The sequence below is a fragment of the Gymnoscopelus braueri genome (assembly GCF_963280865.1).
Source record: "Gymnoscopelus braueri genome assembly, chromosome: 16".
In the NCBI taxonomy this organism is placed as follows: domain Eukaryota; kingdom Metazoa; phylum Chordata; class Actinopteri; order Myctophiformes; family Myctophidae; genus Gymnoscopelus; species Gymnoscopelus braueri.
The window spans coordinates 6,616,887-6,636,132 of NC_137616.1; the positions used below are offsets into that span (position 1 = coordinate 6,616,887).

The window sequence follows — 19,246 nt, forward strand, 5'->3', positions numbered from 1 at the left end:
TTAAGTAAAATATCTGAGTACATCTTCCGCCACTGCATACACATCATCAATAATCATGTAATTTCCTCACTATGTAATTGGGTTTATTATTATGGGGGCTGGTGGACTGGTGCTGTTGAACTAATGATGCCATGACAACAAGGAGACATGGGGAAGATGAGGCATTTACTACCAGTGGTGTAAAGTAACTAAAGTACATGTACTCAAGTACTGTACTTGACAATTTTTTGCTTTAGGTATTTTTTACTTTACTGGAGTATTTCCAGTTTTCAGTACTTTTACTTCTACTCCACTACATCTCAGAGGCAAATATTGTACTTTTACTCCACTACAATTATTTGAAAACTTTAGTTACTAGTTACTTTGTAGATTTAGATTACTATTTACAAAACATACATTAACCACTTCAGCCCTATGTACATTTCGGCCATTTGAAAATAGCAGACTTAGTATTTCTATATAATATTGCAGTATTGATACTTTTACTTAAGTAAAACATGTGAGTACTTTTTCCACCACTGTTTACTACTCTGTCTGTCTGTCTGTCTGTCTGTATATTCATTAATTAATTAATTAATTAATCAATTAATTAATAGCACCTGCGATAACGATGCTCATCATAACATGTGTGTAAAAGCGGCAGCAGTCGCATATAGTCTACTTTTTTAAAGTAATACGGTCAAGACATTAAATTCAAACACAACCATTAAGAGACAAAATGAAAACAAAAACAAAACAAAACAATTAATTAGAGAAAAGAACAAAACGCAGATGCACATGCACATTAATTATGCATGCAGTGTGAAACGTAAAAAAAAACGTTAGAAACACTCACTCACTCACCAACAGGTTGCTCAGACAGCAAAGCAGTTAGTTCTCGTTCAGAAAGATGTTTCCTTCTCTTCTCTCCGTACGGTAGATGTTTTCTCTTAATAATGGACTATTGTTAGTAGTTTTATCATCTTTATCAATGTGATTCTGTCTGTTCCACGTCTTCTTTACAATGTTACAGTTGTCTACTCTTCATCCTCACTGGGCGGAGCGGATTCTATACAGTAGAAACCTTTCGGGCTATGGCAACTCTGTGGCGTACTGTACTGCACCCGTCTACTACATCCCATAGTTTGGAAGGACGATCGCGCTGTGACTGGTTCGTTGGTTGCCAGTGGCAACCGCTCACATGCGTAAACCATGGCGTAAACATCATGGTAAAGGGCAATATTATGATGTTTAAGAAGTGAGACCACCTGGCTAACACAAGCAATAAACAATAAACAAACAAACAAAAAATAAGTACGTACGTACATAAATAATAATAATATTTTTTAAGTTAAAGGGATACTTCACTTTCACATAAAATAAACATTAAAAATATATATTAAAAAAAAATGAAAGAAGTTATGGCAAAATAAAGGCCCCCTCACACATTAGTAGGACACTCTAATGCGTGAGGGGGCCATGAATTTTCCATTACTTTTTTCATTTATTTTTAATATATTTTTTAAATGTTTCCCCCTGCCGGGGGTGAAGTATCCCTTTAATAAGTTTTAAAAACAAAAGCAGACCATTGCATTTCTGAATAAAATGGTGCTCAAGTTTGAAGTTGCCTGCAAATCATTTCATGATGATCATGATCCTTGATAGAATAGAATCTATTCTATCAAGGATCTATTCATCAAGTTCATCTCGCCTGCCTAGTGCGACAGCGAACAGCAGGTAACATACTGTACAATGGAACCACTGTAAGTTATAATTGACCGTCGAGGAACTCACGTTTCTGTCACCAAATTTCACAGCTTGTGACCGATCAGAAAGATGACTCCAGAATCACTCCACTGCACCATCACCACAAGCCACAGTAATGTGCCACTGAATGGTCCGCAGTATCAAAAACCTTACTGAGATCAATAAACATAATCTAAAACCTTACGAGTAACAGTTACTGTACTGTACTGTGCTTAGTTCTAAAACCCAAAGTATGTTATATGATCTATTAGTCTAGGACCAGCTCACTTTTTTTTTATCAATAAGAAACCAAACTATTACCATCATTGTAGCATTTTGGAAAAGTATCACCTTTTTAAGTGTTGATAATTTTAAGGCTTTTAAAAGTCTCTGCTTTGTCTATAAGTGTCTACATGGACGGGCTCCTCTGTGTGTGATTTTTTATCCACAGGAAGAGAGACACACTGGACGTGGCACTAGGTCAGACACCAGAGGGGACTGTGAGGTCCATCATAGGCAGACCACTTTTGGACAGAATGTCCTCTCCAACATGGGAAGCCTACAATGGAATAGCCTCCCAGTCACTCTAAGGGAAAGCCCCACCTTGTGTAGCCTACTTTTAAAACACAACTAAAACGATGGTTAAAAATGTCTCAAACATGTGACCATTGATACTTTTTAAATCTTAGATATTTCAAATTAGGCTTTAGATATTCTATTGTTTAGGTATTAGACTTTGGTAGGTATGCTGATTTTTTGTTGGGTTTAAACTGTATGGCATTCTTAAAATTCGTTTTTAAGCAGTTGTATGTTCTCTCTGTTTTGTCATGTTGTAGCTGTAGTGTATGTTTATGTGGAACTACGGATGTAAATTAACTTATACTGTAGCTATATTCGGCATATTTACATTATATCATTTTTATTGATTGAAATGTTCATTAATGTGCACTGTCCCGAAAATAAATAAATAAAGTAAATTGCTTGAAAGCATCAAACACATCCACAACTTGAAATGATTCAAGTTCAAAGCTGGGAAATGGGGAGAGGGGCCTATGTAGTACATCGCTAAGTCATTAGCTGTACGGTTTGCTGGAATAATGTCCCACCCTCTGACACTTAGTCTGCATTATTGTTACAGGAAATCAATAAGTAAGTGAGAAAGCCCCCCCCCCCCACCCCCCCTTCCCCCATTGATTAGTGTTATTTCATTAATGTGTCCTATTCGTCCATAACGCACCCCAAAAATGTATCCTCCTATAATTAGAGTAACCTCTGTCTGTCCGTCCGTCTTGGGGTGTCTTCGTCTGTGTCGCGCCTGTGTTGCGCATGCGTCGCATCCACAGAGGGTGGAACTGCGCATGCGTCGCATCCAATCCAACACACTGCGACACACTGTTGCCCGTGTGTGTGCGCACACGCTGGCTCTGTGTGTGCGTGTGCGCGCACGAGACGACTCGCGCTAAACGTTGTGTGTGTGTGTGTGTGTGTTTGCGACGGGACCCGGGGGTTTCCGCGACGGGGGGGTGTGTGGGGGGTTGCCCGTGGGGGTTGCCCGTGGGGAGGGGTGACCGCGGGGGGTGCCGCGGGGGGACCCGCGGGGGGACCGCGCTACAGGACGTGCAATAACCTTCACCGGGTATGGTCTAGTTACAATAATTCTCCTTTCCTTGTTTCGTTTTTTTCATTCATGATGCATCTATGTGTAGGCCTACTGGCATAATTGTATTGCTGATATATTGCTGATATGATGAATACAAACAATTGATAACAAACCAAAATAAAACTTTCCTCTTCTCCTTTTTCATTTATCATTTATAGACTACAAAGCACCAGCAGGTATTATGAATTAAGGTACCTACGACCAGGTACCAGAAAGTTGATGAGAGAAGAGAAGAGAAGAGAAGAGAAGAGAAGAGAAGAGAAGAGAAGAGAAGAGAAGAGAAGAGAAGGTTTTTTTTAAGGAGATACGTTTTAATTAGAGAGGAACATTAGGGCCAATTCATGGTGGTTATACATTACTCAGGGCTAAGAAAAGCAGGGAAAGTCCACACCACACTTAAGACTGCAGTGTCAGTCTGAAAATGAATCATGAATCAAGTCAAGAACCTCTCGTAATCTGCTAACTAGAGAAGCCTGACCTCAATGCAGCTTTTGTCCTCAACCCTCAATTCCCACCTTCTACAATATCCATGGTCTGTTCTCTGTTCTGTTCAGAGGCAAATACAGAAAAGATACCCCAAAACATAAAAATAATTATATTATAATTTGATTCTCATGATAATGTGTGTGTATTAGTGGATGATGACTGAAGGAAGCATTAGTAAACCAGTTCTAACGGTCAAATTTACAGCTCAGATGTACAGCTCATATACATGATCGCAAGTTTACCAGCTGTTCCTAATGATTTGTAAAAAAAATACTCCAAAATCCATGTTCTTTGGGGATGCTTTTCATAGGTGAGCCATGCAACACTGCATTACTAGATTTAGGTATCAGTCTAGCTGTTCTTTAGACAGCAACAACAATAACTAAGTATCTAAGCTAATACTAGTTTGCATTAATTGCTATAGAAAATCAACAAGCTTTCAGATTATTATTTCGCAGAATGTTTGCCCTCGGAATAGGGATGCTACGGTACATAGCTAAAAAGGCTGGGCTGGATGTCAATTCCATCTGACTTTTGTCCTTCACTAAACCTGGTCTTGTATAAGTCATACCATCTGTGATGGCGGAGAAATGTGCCCGTCAAAAAATCCCAATGGATTCACAAAATTCCTCAAAGAAAGTTTTGTGAAAGAAGGCAATGGAAAGAGAGTAGCTTGAAGATGCAGATGATTTTCCGCCATCTGTCGCCTGCCTTTTGTTGTCAGAACGCACAAAGAGGATTTCTCCCCCTTGTCTGATCTGAATGACAATGGGAAAGAGAAGTTCTCATAATCATAGCATCCCTATTCTGGGATGTACATTCGGCGAGAATAGCAGATCTACAAAGTTATGATGTGTTGTGAGCTTGTAGATGGGCTATTTCCAGCGAATATAGCCTTTTTATTGTAGAGCGAAAACAGGAGAGTGCCTGGTATAAAGCTCTGTTGGACTCCGGTCAACCAAGGATCCAAATGGACCCTTACGAGTCCATTTGGTTCTATTTGAGTTAAATTAACACTGAGGATTCTTCAGCGTAGACTGGGGTCCAAAGATAAACAATGGCATTAAATTGAGGATCCTTGAAATTAAAAACGTTGAGAATCACAGTCACTGGTTTAAGTGGTTGAGAAGATTTTACACTCTTTTGACTTTACCCATGATGCATTATAATATTCCTATGAAGTTCTCTTCAAAGCAAATGACAGTGCAAACAAACCTAGATCTTTCTGAAAACACTCCTTCAGCCCCACTTTGAACCTGTTCTTTATACCAGAGTCCTATTACTTTTTTTTTTACCTGAGGCTATGAGTGCACTGTGCTTTCTGTGGAGGATAATTCTGTTTACTAGGCCCTAGTAAACAGAATTAGCCCCTAGTAACTAGGGGACCAGTGACATCTATGGGTGTGCGTGTGCATGTGTGCATGCACGTGTGTGTGTGTGTGTGTGTGTGTGTGTGTGTGTGTGTGTGTGTGTGTGTGTGTGTGTGTGTGTGTGTGTGTGTGTGTGTGTGTGTGTGTGTGTGTGTGTGTGTGTGTGTGCACGCTTGTGTGTAAGTGTGTGTGAGTTGTCTCTGGATTATGGTCCTGTGTGTTACACGCTGAGGTCAAACTGAGAGCAGAGACAGGGAAAAAGACAGAGAGAGATAGAATGAAAGAACAATATAAAATAGATGCAATTTAGAGAGAACATACAAAGTGCATACAATTAAAAAGACACTGTAAAAAGCAGGTTTTTTATCAGGTTTACAACATATGGGATAAGTATAACAACTATAATAATGGCAGTACAATAATTTTGTATTTATATTGGTTTAGAACTTGTCTCTACACTGTCTCCACTTAACTCTGTTGCCTTGCCTATAATCCTCCTACTAGCATAATGCCAGTCTGTAGAGAACCATTGTGTTCGTACATTACATAAAAAAAACACTTGTTTTGTCTAGTCTGAACGTAAGCTTAAGACAGAGACTGCTGTTTGTTCACATTAGCACATTCACATTCACATTCTTGAATTGAAAAGGTGATTTTTTAATAAAATAAAATAATTGACTACCAGTAAAAGTCATATTAAAAGATTTTTTTTTTTATTATACGAATTTCTGACTTTTTCCAAAAGGCAAAATAATTTCCATACATTTTCAGAAAACAGGTAGTGGAAACAGCCTACAAACTCACAACTTTGAAAGTTGAACTTTGAACGTAGTGAACTCAACTTGAAATAGGGCTTCATAATAATATTTTTGCCCGTCTGGGCCCCGGGGAGAACCCAAATTTATCTTTTGGGTCTCAAGCTGGTCTGACATAAAATCTCCCCCCTCCCCTGATGACAATGTCTCCTCACTCCCCGTCTCGTCTGTGGTTTATGTCTGTCCCTGCCATCCTATCACCACCACTGTTGAGGTCAAGACAAACTATGCTTCCCGCTTGGAGGCAGAACAGAGGCACAATAAAGACACTCTTCATCTACATTCCATGACTTTGAGCAACATTCCAGAAGCTCCAATAAAAGTATATGAGTAACCAGTCTGCCAGAAATCCACCATCTTGGATAGTTTCAACTACAGCATTTTGTCAAGAGTGTGGAGAATGAGAGACTACAGTTTTGATGAAAATAATGATCATTCTGTGTCATTGCTTTAACCACATGAACCCTAGCATCCCTATACACTATACAGTATACTAGGCATGAGAAAATAGACAAACATTTGGCGAAAATAATATATGCGAATATCCAATAGCCAAAAAATAAGCTGATCTACAAGCTCACGTATCACGTAGATCAGCTTATTATTTGGCTATTGACATAACAAAGTTTGTGTTATGGTTTGAGTGTTAAGTGCCTTTGTTTTTTTTATTAAAATATATGAATGTAATATTATTTTCACTCTGTCATCATGTAACTACATCTGATCGCTTGTGCACACTTTTCATAAAACATGTATTATATTAGAGCTTATATTCCCTCTGGTAGACTGACCTCTCCAGTAAAAGTAAGCATTGCAGAGCCATGAGGCCCATAGGGTAGGAGTCTATCTCCTGCTTCCTTAGCGTGAGGCAGGTTGATGTACAAGTTCACCCCCTGGACATGAGGCTAGTATGTCGCAAGGACTTAACACCAATTCAACCCTTGATGCTGAATGCCAAGCAGGGAGGCACTGGGTCTTTGGTGTGACCCGGCCGGAGATCGAACCCCGACCTCCCAGTCTCAAGGTGGACACTCTAACCACACAAGGCCACTGAGCGTGACAGCCTGACCTCTCCCAGGCTGTCCCAAAATCCTCGAGAGACCTCATTCTGGTCTCATCCTCTGAAACAGTATCGCCTCTGGCTCTGATGCTGTTTAAATGCTTGACACATGTATATAAATGTGGGTTGTTTCTCCGCTTCGTTTGCCAACGGGCAGTCCTCACTCCCCACCCGCACCAGACACATTTCATGCCCCACAATTTGTAGATCTAAAACAAGATTGTATTGCCTGCCTTGTTTGGCCCCCAGGGTGCCTGCCACGTTTTCTCTTCAATCTGAACGTTACAGCTCCAGCTCTCACTCTGCAGTGTGTGTGTCAGCCTTGAACCCAGGTCCAGCACTACTAAACATAGGGAACCTCATTAGACAATTGGGAACACCTGCCAATAAGCCCTGGCACTGCTCCTGTGAGCCACTAGCCTCGGAAACCCAGGCTTTTTTTTTTGTTAGTGAGCCACTGACCCCATCTCCAGCCACAGCAGAGCCCTCACAACCCACTACCATGGGATTTTACAAACAGTGGGTTAGTGTGATAATTGTGCTTTGAATATAAACTGATACATGAGTTCTGAAAACTTCCATAGATGGACTGATATTATTAATGACTGATTGGATTCAGGCAATTGTTTCCTTAGGTTTAGGAGATAGTATCAAGATAGGCTGACAAGGAGACTCGCTCACTGCACGAAATTATAGGAAATACTCCTTAGACGAGACTTAAAGAAAAAGTTTTTCTTTATTTTGTGATGCCCATCATGTGCTCGGTGCTCAGTGAATTAAAAAAGCAAAACGTTTTCGGTCCTCCTAGGACCTTCGTCAGTGCTATAATGGTCGACACAGACAAAGACACTGCTTATGTATGGTGCTTGATCACCTCAGCTCAGGTGCTGAGGATCACTACTCAGGTTCATCACCATGGTTACCATAGGGCATGGACAGATCAATTGCAGACAGGAAAAAAACAGGATTATACATTTGTGTTACATTTGAATCATGGAGTACACTTTGCAAGCAGTTTATGCATCCTATCCAGTCATGTCAGCATTCTTTTGATACACATTTTTGAAAAACATTTGTTAAAACAGTCACATTAGTAACAATTAAGGATTTTTTTAAAAATAAATTATACAAAATTAGTACAGAATACTATATGCAGGGTTCCTATAGGTAGCATTGGAGGGAAAGGTCTTCATTCATGCCACCCGGATTAACAGATTGCAAGTGAAAAATCCATCTGGATTCAGTTTGTAAGAGTTTGGTGTCTAAATCACCACCTCTTCTGGATTTTTTGACTTGGTCTATCACTGAAAATGACAGATCTGCTACAGAGTGACCGGCTTCCATAAAGTGTCTGGCAATAGGAGATTTAATGTCCTTGCGTCTGATGGCACTCATGTGTTCTATAATGCGTGTGCGGACTGGTCTGGATGTTTTGCCTACATACTGGAGATTACATTTACAGGAAATCATATAGACTACATTGGAAGAACTACAGTTGACAAACTGTCTGATCGTGTATTGTTTGTTAGTGACTGCACTTTTAAATGTGTTCATTTTCTTAGAATATTTACATGCTACACAGTGTAGACAAGGGTAGAAGCCGGTGACTCCATCAAGCCGCCCGTGTGTTGTTGGGGGGGTATGTAGCAGTCTGCTTTCACCATATAGTCCCTGATGCTTCGAGATCTATAGTGGGAGAAGAGAGGAGGGTCAGTGAACAGTTTGGCCCCTTCAGGATCAGCTGACAAAACATGCCAGTGTTTCTCTATAATACTGCGTACATCGTTACTCGATGGATTGTAAGTGGTGATGCAGGCACATGAATGTTTCTTTTTGGTCTGCATAACCTGGTTCTGGTTGTTTAATTTAGTTAAGGCAGAGTCCAGCCACTTTTGAGGGTAACCTCTCTCAATAAAGTGTGCGTACATGATATCTCTTTCTTTCTCAAAATCAGTAGGACTACTGCAAATTCGTTTTAGTCTAAGGAATTGAGAATATGGTTGGCCTTTTTTCAAAGCAGGGGGGTGTGCACTAGTGGCATGCAACAGGCTGTTCTTGTCTGTAGGTTTGGTGTACAAAGTAGTGGACAATTTACCTTCCTGTAAAAGTACCCGGGTGTCTAGAAAAGGAATATCACTTTTGCTGAACTCCATGGTGAATTTGAGGGTGGGGGTCAGATTGTTTAGGTAAGACACAAATTTGTGTAACTCCTCCTCAGTTCCCTGCCAGATGAGAAAAATATCATCAATATATCTCTTAAATAACAGCATGTTATGAGTAAATTGATTGTTGTGCCACACTGAATTATGCTCTAGAAAGCCCAAGGCAATGCCTGCATAATCTGGACTGAATACTGAGCCCATTGGAGCCCCCTGCAGTTGGAGATAGAAGGAGTTTTCAAACAGAAAAAAGTTTTTCTGTAGAATCATGGATGTCATTTCCACCAAAAAGTTGGTTGTAGGTGTTGGTGTAAAGGGAGACCACATCAAGGGTAACCAAATAAATGTTGGTGGTGGAATTGGGAATATTTACCTCTGAAAGCTGTTGAATGAAGTCTCCTGTGTCTTTTAAATAGGAGGGTAATTTGATTACAATGGGTCTCATGTGGCGATCAACAAACAGAGAGAGGCTCTGTGAGGCTATCATTAGAGGCCACTATGGGTCTACCTGGAGGGTGAGAGAGATTCTAATTTATTTTTTGAATTGATTTATCAAGCAAATAATAGTACATGTTAACAAAGAAGCCCAGAAAAAAAAGAGACAGATATCTAATCTAACCCAAATCACTGTGATACAGCAGCTTCATTAAAACCCTAGGGCGGTCTAGGCTCGCTGATTCTATGAGGCGAGTTATGGAGTGGGCTGACACCTAAAGGTGATTGCATGACACTACATCATACGAATATGTACGTATGTAGTCAGTGTATGTATATGAACTACTATGAAACATACTAGCTCTGAGAAAGCTCTGAGAAAGTTCCCCTTTCATGACTTTTCCTAAATATTTGTTTCAAATCATCTCCTTTTTTCTTTTCTTCTGAAACGTATTATAAATATGAAATATATACCATATATACCATCCCAACCGTTATATTTCGGCTAAATTGACCGCTCTCCGCCTCTCCCCCAGGCAAGAGCAGTTGACACCTCTAGACCCCCCGCAGAGCGGCCCGTAGACGAGCTGCGAAGCGAGTCTATGCAAGTCTATGTTGCCATGTCTGCTTATTATAAGCGACTTTGGGCTTGTTTTTCACGTCTTTCTATTATTATTAATATTATAATTATATATATAATTACATTATAATGGTAATACTTTTCTACTCCACTACAGCTCAGAGGCAAATCTTGTACTTTTACTTCACTACAATTATTTGAAAACTAGTTACTAGTTACTTTGCAGATATAAATATCTTTTCATACTTGTTTAGATTAGAACTTATGCATTTTTATTAGGTATATATTTATATAGAAAGGTCTAACCAGGGACTGGTGTTGCAAATTAGCCTCGGCATGCAGTATGCAGTAACATTTTCATAGACCTGCTTATTTCTCTCGCAAAATTTGGCGACCCATTTTCCACTTTCCCTTTCACTGCAAAGCGGTGGAAAAAGATAGGATCTACAAGCATACAGCTTGTCACGCAGCAACTGTTTTATGCTTGAAGATCAGATATTTTGCGCAGGATTGAGCACATTTGTGGAACATAGCATTGTGTTCACTTGTTGCACTGAGGGAGGAGGAGAGAATCAGAATCAGAGGAGACGCGTTTGTCAGCGACGTGGACAGCTTTACGCTCAGACAATAATGTGAATATTATTATTATGAATAATAATAATATAGGTTTGTCACTGGGTTGTTTACAAGTTACTATAGTTCGCTTGCTGCTACTAAATTTAAAGCAGCATCACATGACGGTCATATTATGACAGTCATGACGAAACTTCAACCTGTTTTTTGCACTTTCTCCATTTACAGCCCGTACATCTACATAAACGTTCGGATTTCAAATATAAAGTTTTTATTCCGTGGCCACGGATGTTACAATTGACTTCGGGTGGGTATAAGTAACCGTAACTTCTGTATTGTTCAATAAAAAGCATTCTAATCCGATTGGCGGTCATTTTCTCATAGAGTTATAGTGTATCAGGGTGCAATTACACCTACCAACCGATAGGGTCACGTAGTTGAAAGCATGGAGAAAATACGGAGAAAATGGCCACCGATCGGATTAAAATGTTTTTTATTGGACAATACGGAAAATATGGGTACTTATGGGTTACCCGAATATAATTGTAACATCCCTGGCCATGAGGTAAGCACTTTATATTTGAAATCTGAACGTTTGTGTAGATGTACGGGCTGTAAATGGAGAAAGTGCAAACACCAGGTGTAAGTTTATCGCTACATGCTAAGAAGCTAATGTAAGTTCGTCAGCATTAGTTTGGGCACTTTGGGGTCGGATTAGTGTTTTTGTTGGAACATTAAGCCGACACGCAACACCACGTTTAATGTTACGTTGTAAACAACCACCACCAAACCTTTTGTTAACTTATAACTCGATCTCTTTGTGGTGAACGCTTGTGTCTCTTCAAGTTGTTGTGTTTTCCCCACATTGCTTGCCTTAGGATAAAATCAAGCATTGTGTTTTGTTCTCCACATCGATGTAGCGAAAATGTGTCCATCCATATCACCTCTTCTCTTTCTCCCGAGCCCCGTGCAAAGCATTTTACCGTTTTATTTTGTAAAGTTTCGCTCTGAAATCTGAATCCTCCTGCCATTCATTTGACGGTGGTGTGACTGTGTGTGTGCGTGCGCGGCTGCAACTTTAAAAGGGGGTGTGTGTGTGAGTGTGCACAACGCATGCAGTAACACTTTCATAGACCTGCCTGCTTATTTCTCTCTCAAAATTTGGCAACCCATTTTCAACTCTCAGCTGAATTAGGTGAGTTGGCATTTACAGTATTACTCTGTTTTAAAATTATATGACCATACGGTAACTGAAAACAAGTCTAAACTACAACCGGTTGGGTCGCTTTGTTTACCTGGAATTTTGATTAAAAATACAAATTAAACGTAAACAAACTAAAAGAAACAAATCAGATTAATCTATCTGCTGGATCTATGAATTGGTCTGTTAAATTCACAATGGGTGGGCATAAATAACCTGGTGCATGGTAGTCCAAGTTATGAGCAGGAGAGATAGGCATACAACCTTGTGACCTGCAGTGACAAATGAGTTGACAATGTTCCACTTACATGACTCATTCCAATTACTCATTCCAATTACTCATTCCGTCATACAGTCTGTGTAACGGAAGTGCTGAAAATCATTCTGTGGTAAAGCTCACAATGTGTCACATCACGAGCTTCTAGATTGGCTATTTAAAAAAAATCTTGAATACTTTTTAAATATTTAACACAAATTGTGTATCGGGGTCCCTATAGCGCAGAATATTTTCATGAATTTGGGGGTCCCTGGGAAATTACATATTCATTTGGGGGTCCTTGATATGAAAAAGTTTGAAAACCACTGATTTAGGTGACTTATGTTGCAGTTCTGAACAATATGTGAGTTATTATAGAATAGCCCTCTATATGTGTGTGTGTGTGTGTGTGTGTGTGTGTGTGTGTGTGTGTGTGTGTGTGTGTGTGTGTGTGTGTGTGTGTGTGTGTGTGTGTGTGTGTGTGTGTGTGTGTGTGTGTGTGTGTGTGTGTGTGTGTGTGTGTGTGTGTGTGCGCCTGTCTGTCTGTCTGTCTGTATTGTATGAGTATCTGTAAGTATTTTGCAGAGCCTGAACGCCAAGATAAAATATATCCACACTTGTATTCACATTCTATTATAAAATATTGGTTCATTCTATTCACGAGTTATCTGACTGAACTTATACTAACAAATTCACTTTGACACATTGTGACAACCAACCCCATCACGGGGTTGCTTGTCACAGTGTAGGGGGTTGGTTGTCCCTATAGTTATCAATCGGGTTTCAGTGAACAAATGTCATATTTTGTTGTCTTTATCAACAGGTTCACCAAATCTGTTGAGTCATCATGGCTCCAAATCCTGTCATTCAGTCAATCATCGATTTCTCGGCTGGGGCAATAGGTAGGATAACTTTGTTTATGTCCTTATGCAGGGCTGGGGGACAACAGTCAGAGACCTCTGCACCTCCCCCCCCTCATATGTTAATTCAGAAACGCCATGACAAATTAGTATTACTAATGTGACTTTAACTGAAAGCACATTCTTTTACATACATTAATATTAGGCAGTTAGGCACACATGAGGTGGTGTACTGCTTTAGATTTCCATGTTATAGAGTACAGAAGTCCTGACATCACGCGTTCATCGCCTGGTTCGTAAAGTAATTTCTCTATGGAGAGTAACATTGGGTCATCATAGAATCGTCTCATATAAGAATTGTGGTCCAAAAATAAACAAACTGTCTCGGCGATATTGTCAAGGAGGTGGCTCTGTATCGTTTATGATAGTCAGTCACTTATATTTAAAACAGTCCGTTTCTGGCAAAAATTTATTAACTAATTTGGCGGAAGTAACATTAGCGTTTTCTCACCGTCAGTTGATGCTTCATATCCATAAGAGTCAAACCGCCGGGGTCATTTGTTTATTTTTGGAACACAGTTCTTATTTGACGCGATATATATTACGTCAGACTTCGGTGCTCTATAAAATCGCATGCTACCACAGAAAATAAACATAACTCAATAGCCAATACAGTAGCGTTCACCTTTCATCATAATTTGGTTTCTTAAAAACTCAGGAAGTGGCAAGTTGTCATAAATAAATTGAGCACAGATCCCAGTTGACAAAATATAGCTTCTTACCAGATTTCTCATGGGCCCAGTTATACCATCAACATCCATGCCAAAGTCTCCACATACCACCAAATTGGGGCTACTTGTGCCCAGGGATTGTTGCTTACTATGGTAGTCACAATGTGAAATGTTCACTCTTGTATACTGCACTTCTGCTGCTCACAGGTGGCACAGCTTGTGTGCTGAGCGGTCAACGCTTTGACGCTGTAAAAGTGAAGATGCAGACATTCCCTTCTATGTACCGGAACTTCGTCCACTGCTTTGCATCAACCTACAGACAGGTGGGGCTACGTGGCTTCTACCAAGGCACCACGCCAGCCCTCATGGCCAGCATAGCTGAGAACACTGTATTGTTCTTTAGCTATGGTTGGTGTCAAAAAGTTGTCCGCAAGCTGTGGAGGATGGATAGAGGTGCCGCCCTAAGGTTAGAAAATTGTGCTCACTTCTCTGCAAAATGAGACACATTAGCTATCATTTACTGTGTGATGTTGTGTAAGCTATAACTGAACACACACACACACGCGCGCGCACGCACGCACGCGCACACACACACACACACACACACACACACACACACACACACACACACACACACACACACACACACACACACACACACACACACACACACACACACACACACACACACACACACACACACACACACACACACACACACACACACACACACACGTGATGTTAAGCGTGACATTTTGTTTCCCGTCTCTTGTTGTTCCTCTTCATCAGTGATCTACAGAAGGCCTGTGCAGGGTCCCTTGCCTCCATCTTCTCCTCCTTCGCAGTGTGCCCCACTGGGCTGGTCAAATGTCGCATGCAGGCCATGCATGAAATGACGGCATCTGGCATGATAGCAAGCGGGCAGAGGAGGTCAGTGAGCTCAGAATGAGAGACTGGAAGTGTTCATATGAGTGAACATATGTACATATGAGTGAACATATGTACATATGTGCCCATATACATATACAGTATATGGTCAGGGATGTAGATGTCCAGTTCCAAACAATGTTGTTGTGCTAATTCTGTTTTGATTCCCTGGTTTTCACTTCAGCACAGTGTGGACAGTAGTAAAGACAGTGCTGAAGAACGACGGCCCTCTGGGTTTCTACCGAGGTCTGACCCCCAACATTGTGAGGGATGTACCAGGGTACTTTTTCTTCTTCGGAGGATATGAAGTTAGCCGCTCTGCATTCGCCCAGTACCTGGACACCGACAAGGATGGAATAGGTACTGTTTATTTCTTTATTCAGATCCCTATTAGCTTCCACAAAGTGGTCGCTAGTCTTGCTGGGGTCCACACAAAAACAACAATAAAAACAAACAATAATAAAAATCGCACTATATCAATAAAACAAAAAAAGCAAAGCAATCCAAATATAAAGATCAGTAAATAAGTGAAATCCCTCTACATATGAAAAAACAATAATAACAAATAGCAATCAGAAAAAAAGTTTTCACAAAATACACAATAAAAAGATACAAATGATCAAAGGTTCCAAAAAAGTGAAAAGGGGACAATTACATACATGTACTGTATATGAGATTTATAAATTTGTGTTTAACTAAAAGAAAATCAGCTGTTTGTGTCATTGTGCGTGATGTTGACGAGGTGCATCTTTCAAACAGGTGAAGCTCTAAGATGAACTAATTTATATGGCTTAGAATTTTCCAAATCAACATTTGAGAATGTAACAGGTTATTGCAGTTTGTGATAAGTTTGTAGTACTTCAGCCTCAGCATCTACACCTAAAACTGCAACTAAAGCCTGATTCATACTGGTTGTGCATTGTGTCTCGCACCACGCGTCGGGCTGTGACACATTGTGAGCTTATTGATCAGTTATTATCAGTATAAATCAGGTGTAACATCACTTCTAAGGAAAGGTTCTCATGTGCTCCTGTTCTTCTATTAACAGGACCTTTTCCAACCATGTTAAGTGGTGGGTTTGGGGGAGCCTGCCTTTGGCTTGTGGTCTACCCCATAGACTGCGTTAAGTCCAGGATCCAGGTGCTTTCCCTGGCTGGTAGACAAAAAGGTTTCCTGAAGACCTTCATGGGTATCATAAGGAGTGAAGGTAAGATTGCAGAACATGGATGCTACTGGAGAAGACCATCTATAATGTTATTGCATCTTAGCTGCTCAACACTAAACAATATCAGTTAATGTTTATTAACATATTCAATCAATGTCTTTCTATACATGCCCTTAAATCCACAGTTCAATGCATTTTGCTGTTATCTCCTACTGTAATTATTTCACTGCTGTGTTATTCCACAGGAGTTGCCCCTCTTTATTCAGGCCTTACCCCCACCATGATACGAACTTTCCCAGCCAATGGAGCACTGTTCTTGGCTATGGAGCTGAGTCGCAAGATGATGATGGAGAGGTTTGATAGTTGACATGGAGTCTTTCTGCGTGAGAACTGTATTCTGCCTTTCTGATCAGTAACTGCACCTTTAGAGGGTACATTCTCATAAGCTACATACTGTTATTCAATGTGCCCCAAAAGGTATGGTGACTGCTTCTATACAATTCTATGAATTAAAGCACATGAAGCCTTAAATTGTTCAGTACAGTATGGACACTATCTGACATGCTTATTTAATTTTTTTTACCTGACACTCATTTAAAATGTGGTCAGGTTTAGTTATTGAGGAGTCACACTAAAATAGCCAATCTACAAGCTTATAGATCTGCTATTTTCATTGAATGCTATCCCCATAGGGATGCTAGGGTTCAAGTGGTTAAACAGAGAAAAATACCAAGGAGAGAAATTGCGACACATGATCCCATCATCCTGCGCCTGTAGGGACTATCGTGTTTCCTCAGCCTGGTGTCAAGATACCATGTATTGTTTATTCATAAACTGCACTCATCAAATGTCTGATGTCTCGGAAGTAAAACTATACTTAATATTAGTTCTCTAATATAAGAGCGATGTGGAGCATATTTAGGATCAGTGTTGATGGCAACCCGTTTCCTGCCTAACACTAGTCTCATGCCAGTGAGTGGGAGCATCCCTGACGCAGCCCGTCTCTCATGGACGTCAGCAGACCACGAGGGACGGAGATAGACCACACCCTTGTGGGAGAGAGAACAGGTGCAGGTAAATAAGCCCATCGCTGTCTTCGGTGCAGCACCACAGTACCTGAAACACCCTCGCTAATGCTATCCACAGCGTCCAGCACCGCAGAGATGGTAACGCAGGGTAAGATTCAGATAAGTTCCCCAGAGAACATAGAAGGTACGTGAACGCTCTTGTCTGGTTTTCTAATATGTAAATGTTTCACTGGAATAACTAAATAATTCACTGTCAGCTCGGACTGTTGTAAAACACCACAATGTATTGCTTAATGATGACAGTTCTAAACTTGATGTCAGGATGATGTGGGATAAGGGAATGTTGAGGGTTGAATCCTCAGTTCAACAGCTTTGATAATATCAGACAGGCAACACTTCCTTTCTCAACAGACAACAGTGACTCTGTAGAACTACTGTATAAGTAATCAAAGTAACATGAGGACCAGATGCATTATTGTGCAGGAGTCAGGTCTATTATTACTCAACAAATGAGTTTGTTGTTGGTAATTGCCTGGCATTTATAAATGAATGTGTGCAAGGAGAACGGCTCATCAGAGTGAGAGGGAGAATTTTAAAGTGTCTGTGTGTACAGTTGTTGCCACAGAGAATATGCAAAGATGACATCATGCTGTTCTTTACTTCCTGTACAGATAAAAACTCTGGGACACTGGGATGTTTTGGTTGGACTATAGTCATCATATCGATGATCTTTATTATAGCAACCTTCCCCGTGTCAATATTCATTTGTCTTAAGGTAGAGTATTATGAAGTAAACTGCATCATATCTTGCATATTGTTCCAAAAAATCTCAAGCCACTCATTATGAACTGAATTGTAATTCCATCACTTCTGCTCATGACGTCTATCCATCACCTCCAGATAGTGAACGAATATGAACGAGCTGTTATTTTCAGGCTTGGTCGGATTACAGGCAAGAAACCCAAAGGTCCAGGTACGTTGCTAAATCTATTGTTTACTATAGGATACAATGTGGAGTGCTTCTCCAGTTAGAGTCAAAATGCTTGTCGGAAATAGTATGCAAATAAGAACAAGAGATCTGAAATATTATCCAACTGGAATTCTATTTGATTCTGTACATGTTTTTTGTTTTGTTTTTCCTGACATTTTATTTGTTGTTTATTTTTTGTAAACAATACTATAACCATCCAATTGGACAAGCTAATTGGATTTGTTACAATCCCATAACATTGAAATATGATTCTGGCAGTATTCTTACATTTGAAAAATAATATCAAGATGTACTGTAGTACAGTACAGTATTAGTTAAATTACATTAAAATTAATGTTAAATATAATATAAATATGGAGTTTGCATGTTCTCCCCGTGTCTCCTAGGGTAGTTAATACCCTCACAAAAAACATGTAGTAATCCTGGTCACTATACCGCCTCCCCCATGACAGCCGGGGCGCCTGATGGAGGGGAAGGGAACTGGTTGGAATAACGTGTTCCTTCCACGCGCTACGTCCTACCGGGGAAACTCTCCCCTGTCAGGTGACAAGAAGGTCAGTTGGCTCTTATGTATTGAAGGAAGCATGAGCTCGGCCCTGGCCTCCCTGGCTGTGGGGGACTGGTGTAGCGCTGGTGTAGGGCTGGTGTAGCGCCCAGGATCACTTAGGAAATTGGCACTGGGTGAAAAAAATGGGTTACAAAAATTGCGGGATAAAAAAAATATATATATATATAATATAAATATAATTTTAAATAATATATATTTTTAGATAACCCTTTATGATCATTAGTTTCCTAATTCCCCATATGTTCAGCTTACATGAATGCAATGGTTATTGTAAAGGGATCCCATATTTTTTGCAGGACTTTTCTTCGTCCTGCCCTGTACCGACAGCTTTGTGAAAGTGGATCTGAGAACAGTATCTTTTGACATCCCTCCTCAAGAGGTAATGATTTTCTCAACGTTTCATTTTCACAAAGCATTATAAGTTACTCTGAAAAACTCAGAAACTGCCTTATCGCACCACTAGAGTACACTGACAAACCACAGTAAAAGCATCATTGTGTAACTCAGGCACCGTTCCTCATAGTCCTGTACCTGGCCTGTAGACCCGTTCGCAACTTGGTGTGAGGGGAGTTTCTCACTTGAACTGAGTCAATGGGTACCTAGACATGAAAAATCAAAGAGGTGCTCGTCCGCCATAGTGCCACGAATGGCGCAAT

At 40.3% G+C, this 19,246-nt stretch overlaps 1 protein-coding gene and 1 long non-coding RNA gene across 2 annotated transcripts; both read left to right on the plus strand.

Moving 5' to 3' along the window:
* Positions 1-13,140: 13,140 nt before the first annotated feature.
* On the plus strand, positions 13,141-16,370 carry LOC308103959 (mitochondrial ornithine transporter 1-like; the record flags this gene model as incomplete). The annotated part of the gene is made up of 6 exons (XM_080454185.1): positions 13,141-13,222; positions 14,119-14,377; positions 14,701-14,841; positions 15,023-15,198; positions 15,887-16,045; positions 16,249-16,370. Exons 1-6 carry the CDS (start codon positions 13,168-13,170, stop codon positions 16,368-16,370), a joined length of 912 nt encoding a protein of 303 aa, XP_080310311.1. The 5' UTR covers positions 13,141-13,167.
* A 737-nt stretch (positions 16,371-17,107) lies between these two features.
* LOC308103416 lies at positions 17,108-18,004 on the plus strand. Its single transcript, XR_013934737.1, has 3 exons — positions 17,108-17,215; positions 17,703-17,806; positions 17,932-18,004. It is a non-coding gene; the product is annotated as an uncharacterized lncRNA (long non-coding RNA).
* The last annotated feature ends 1,242 nt before the right edge of the window (positions 18,005-19,246 follow it).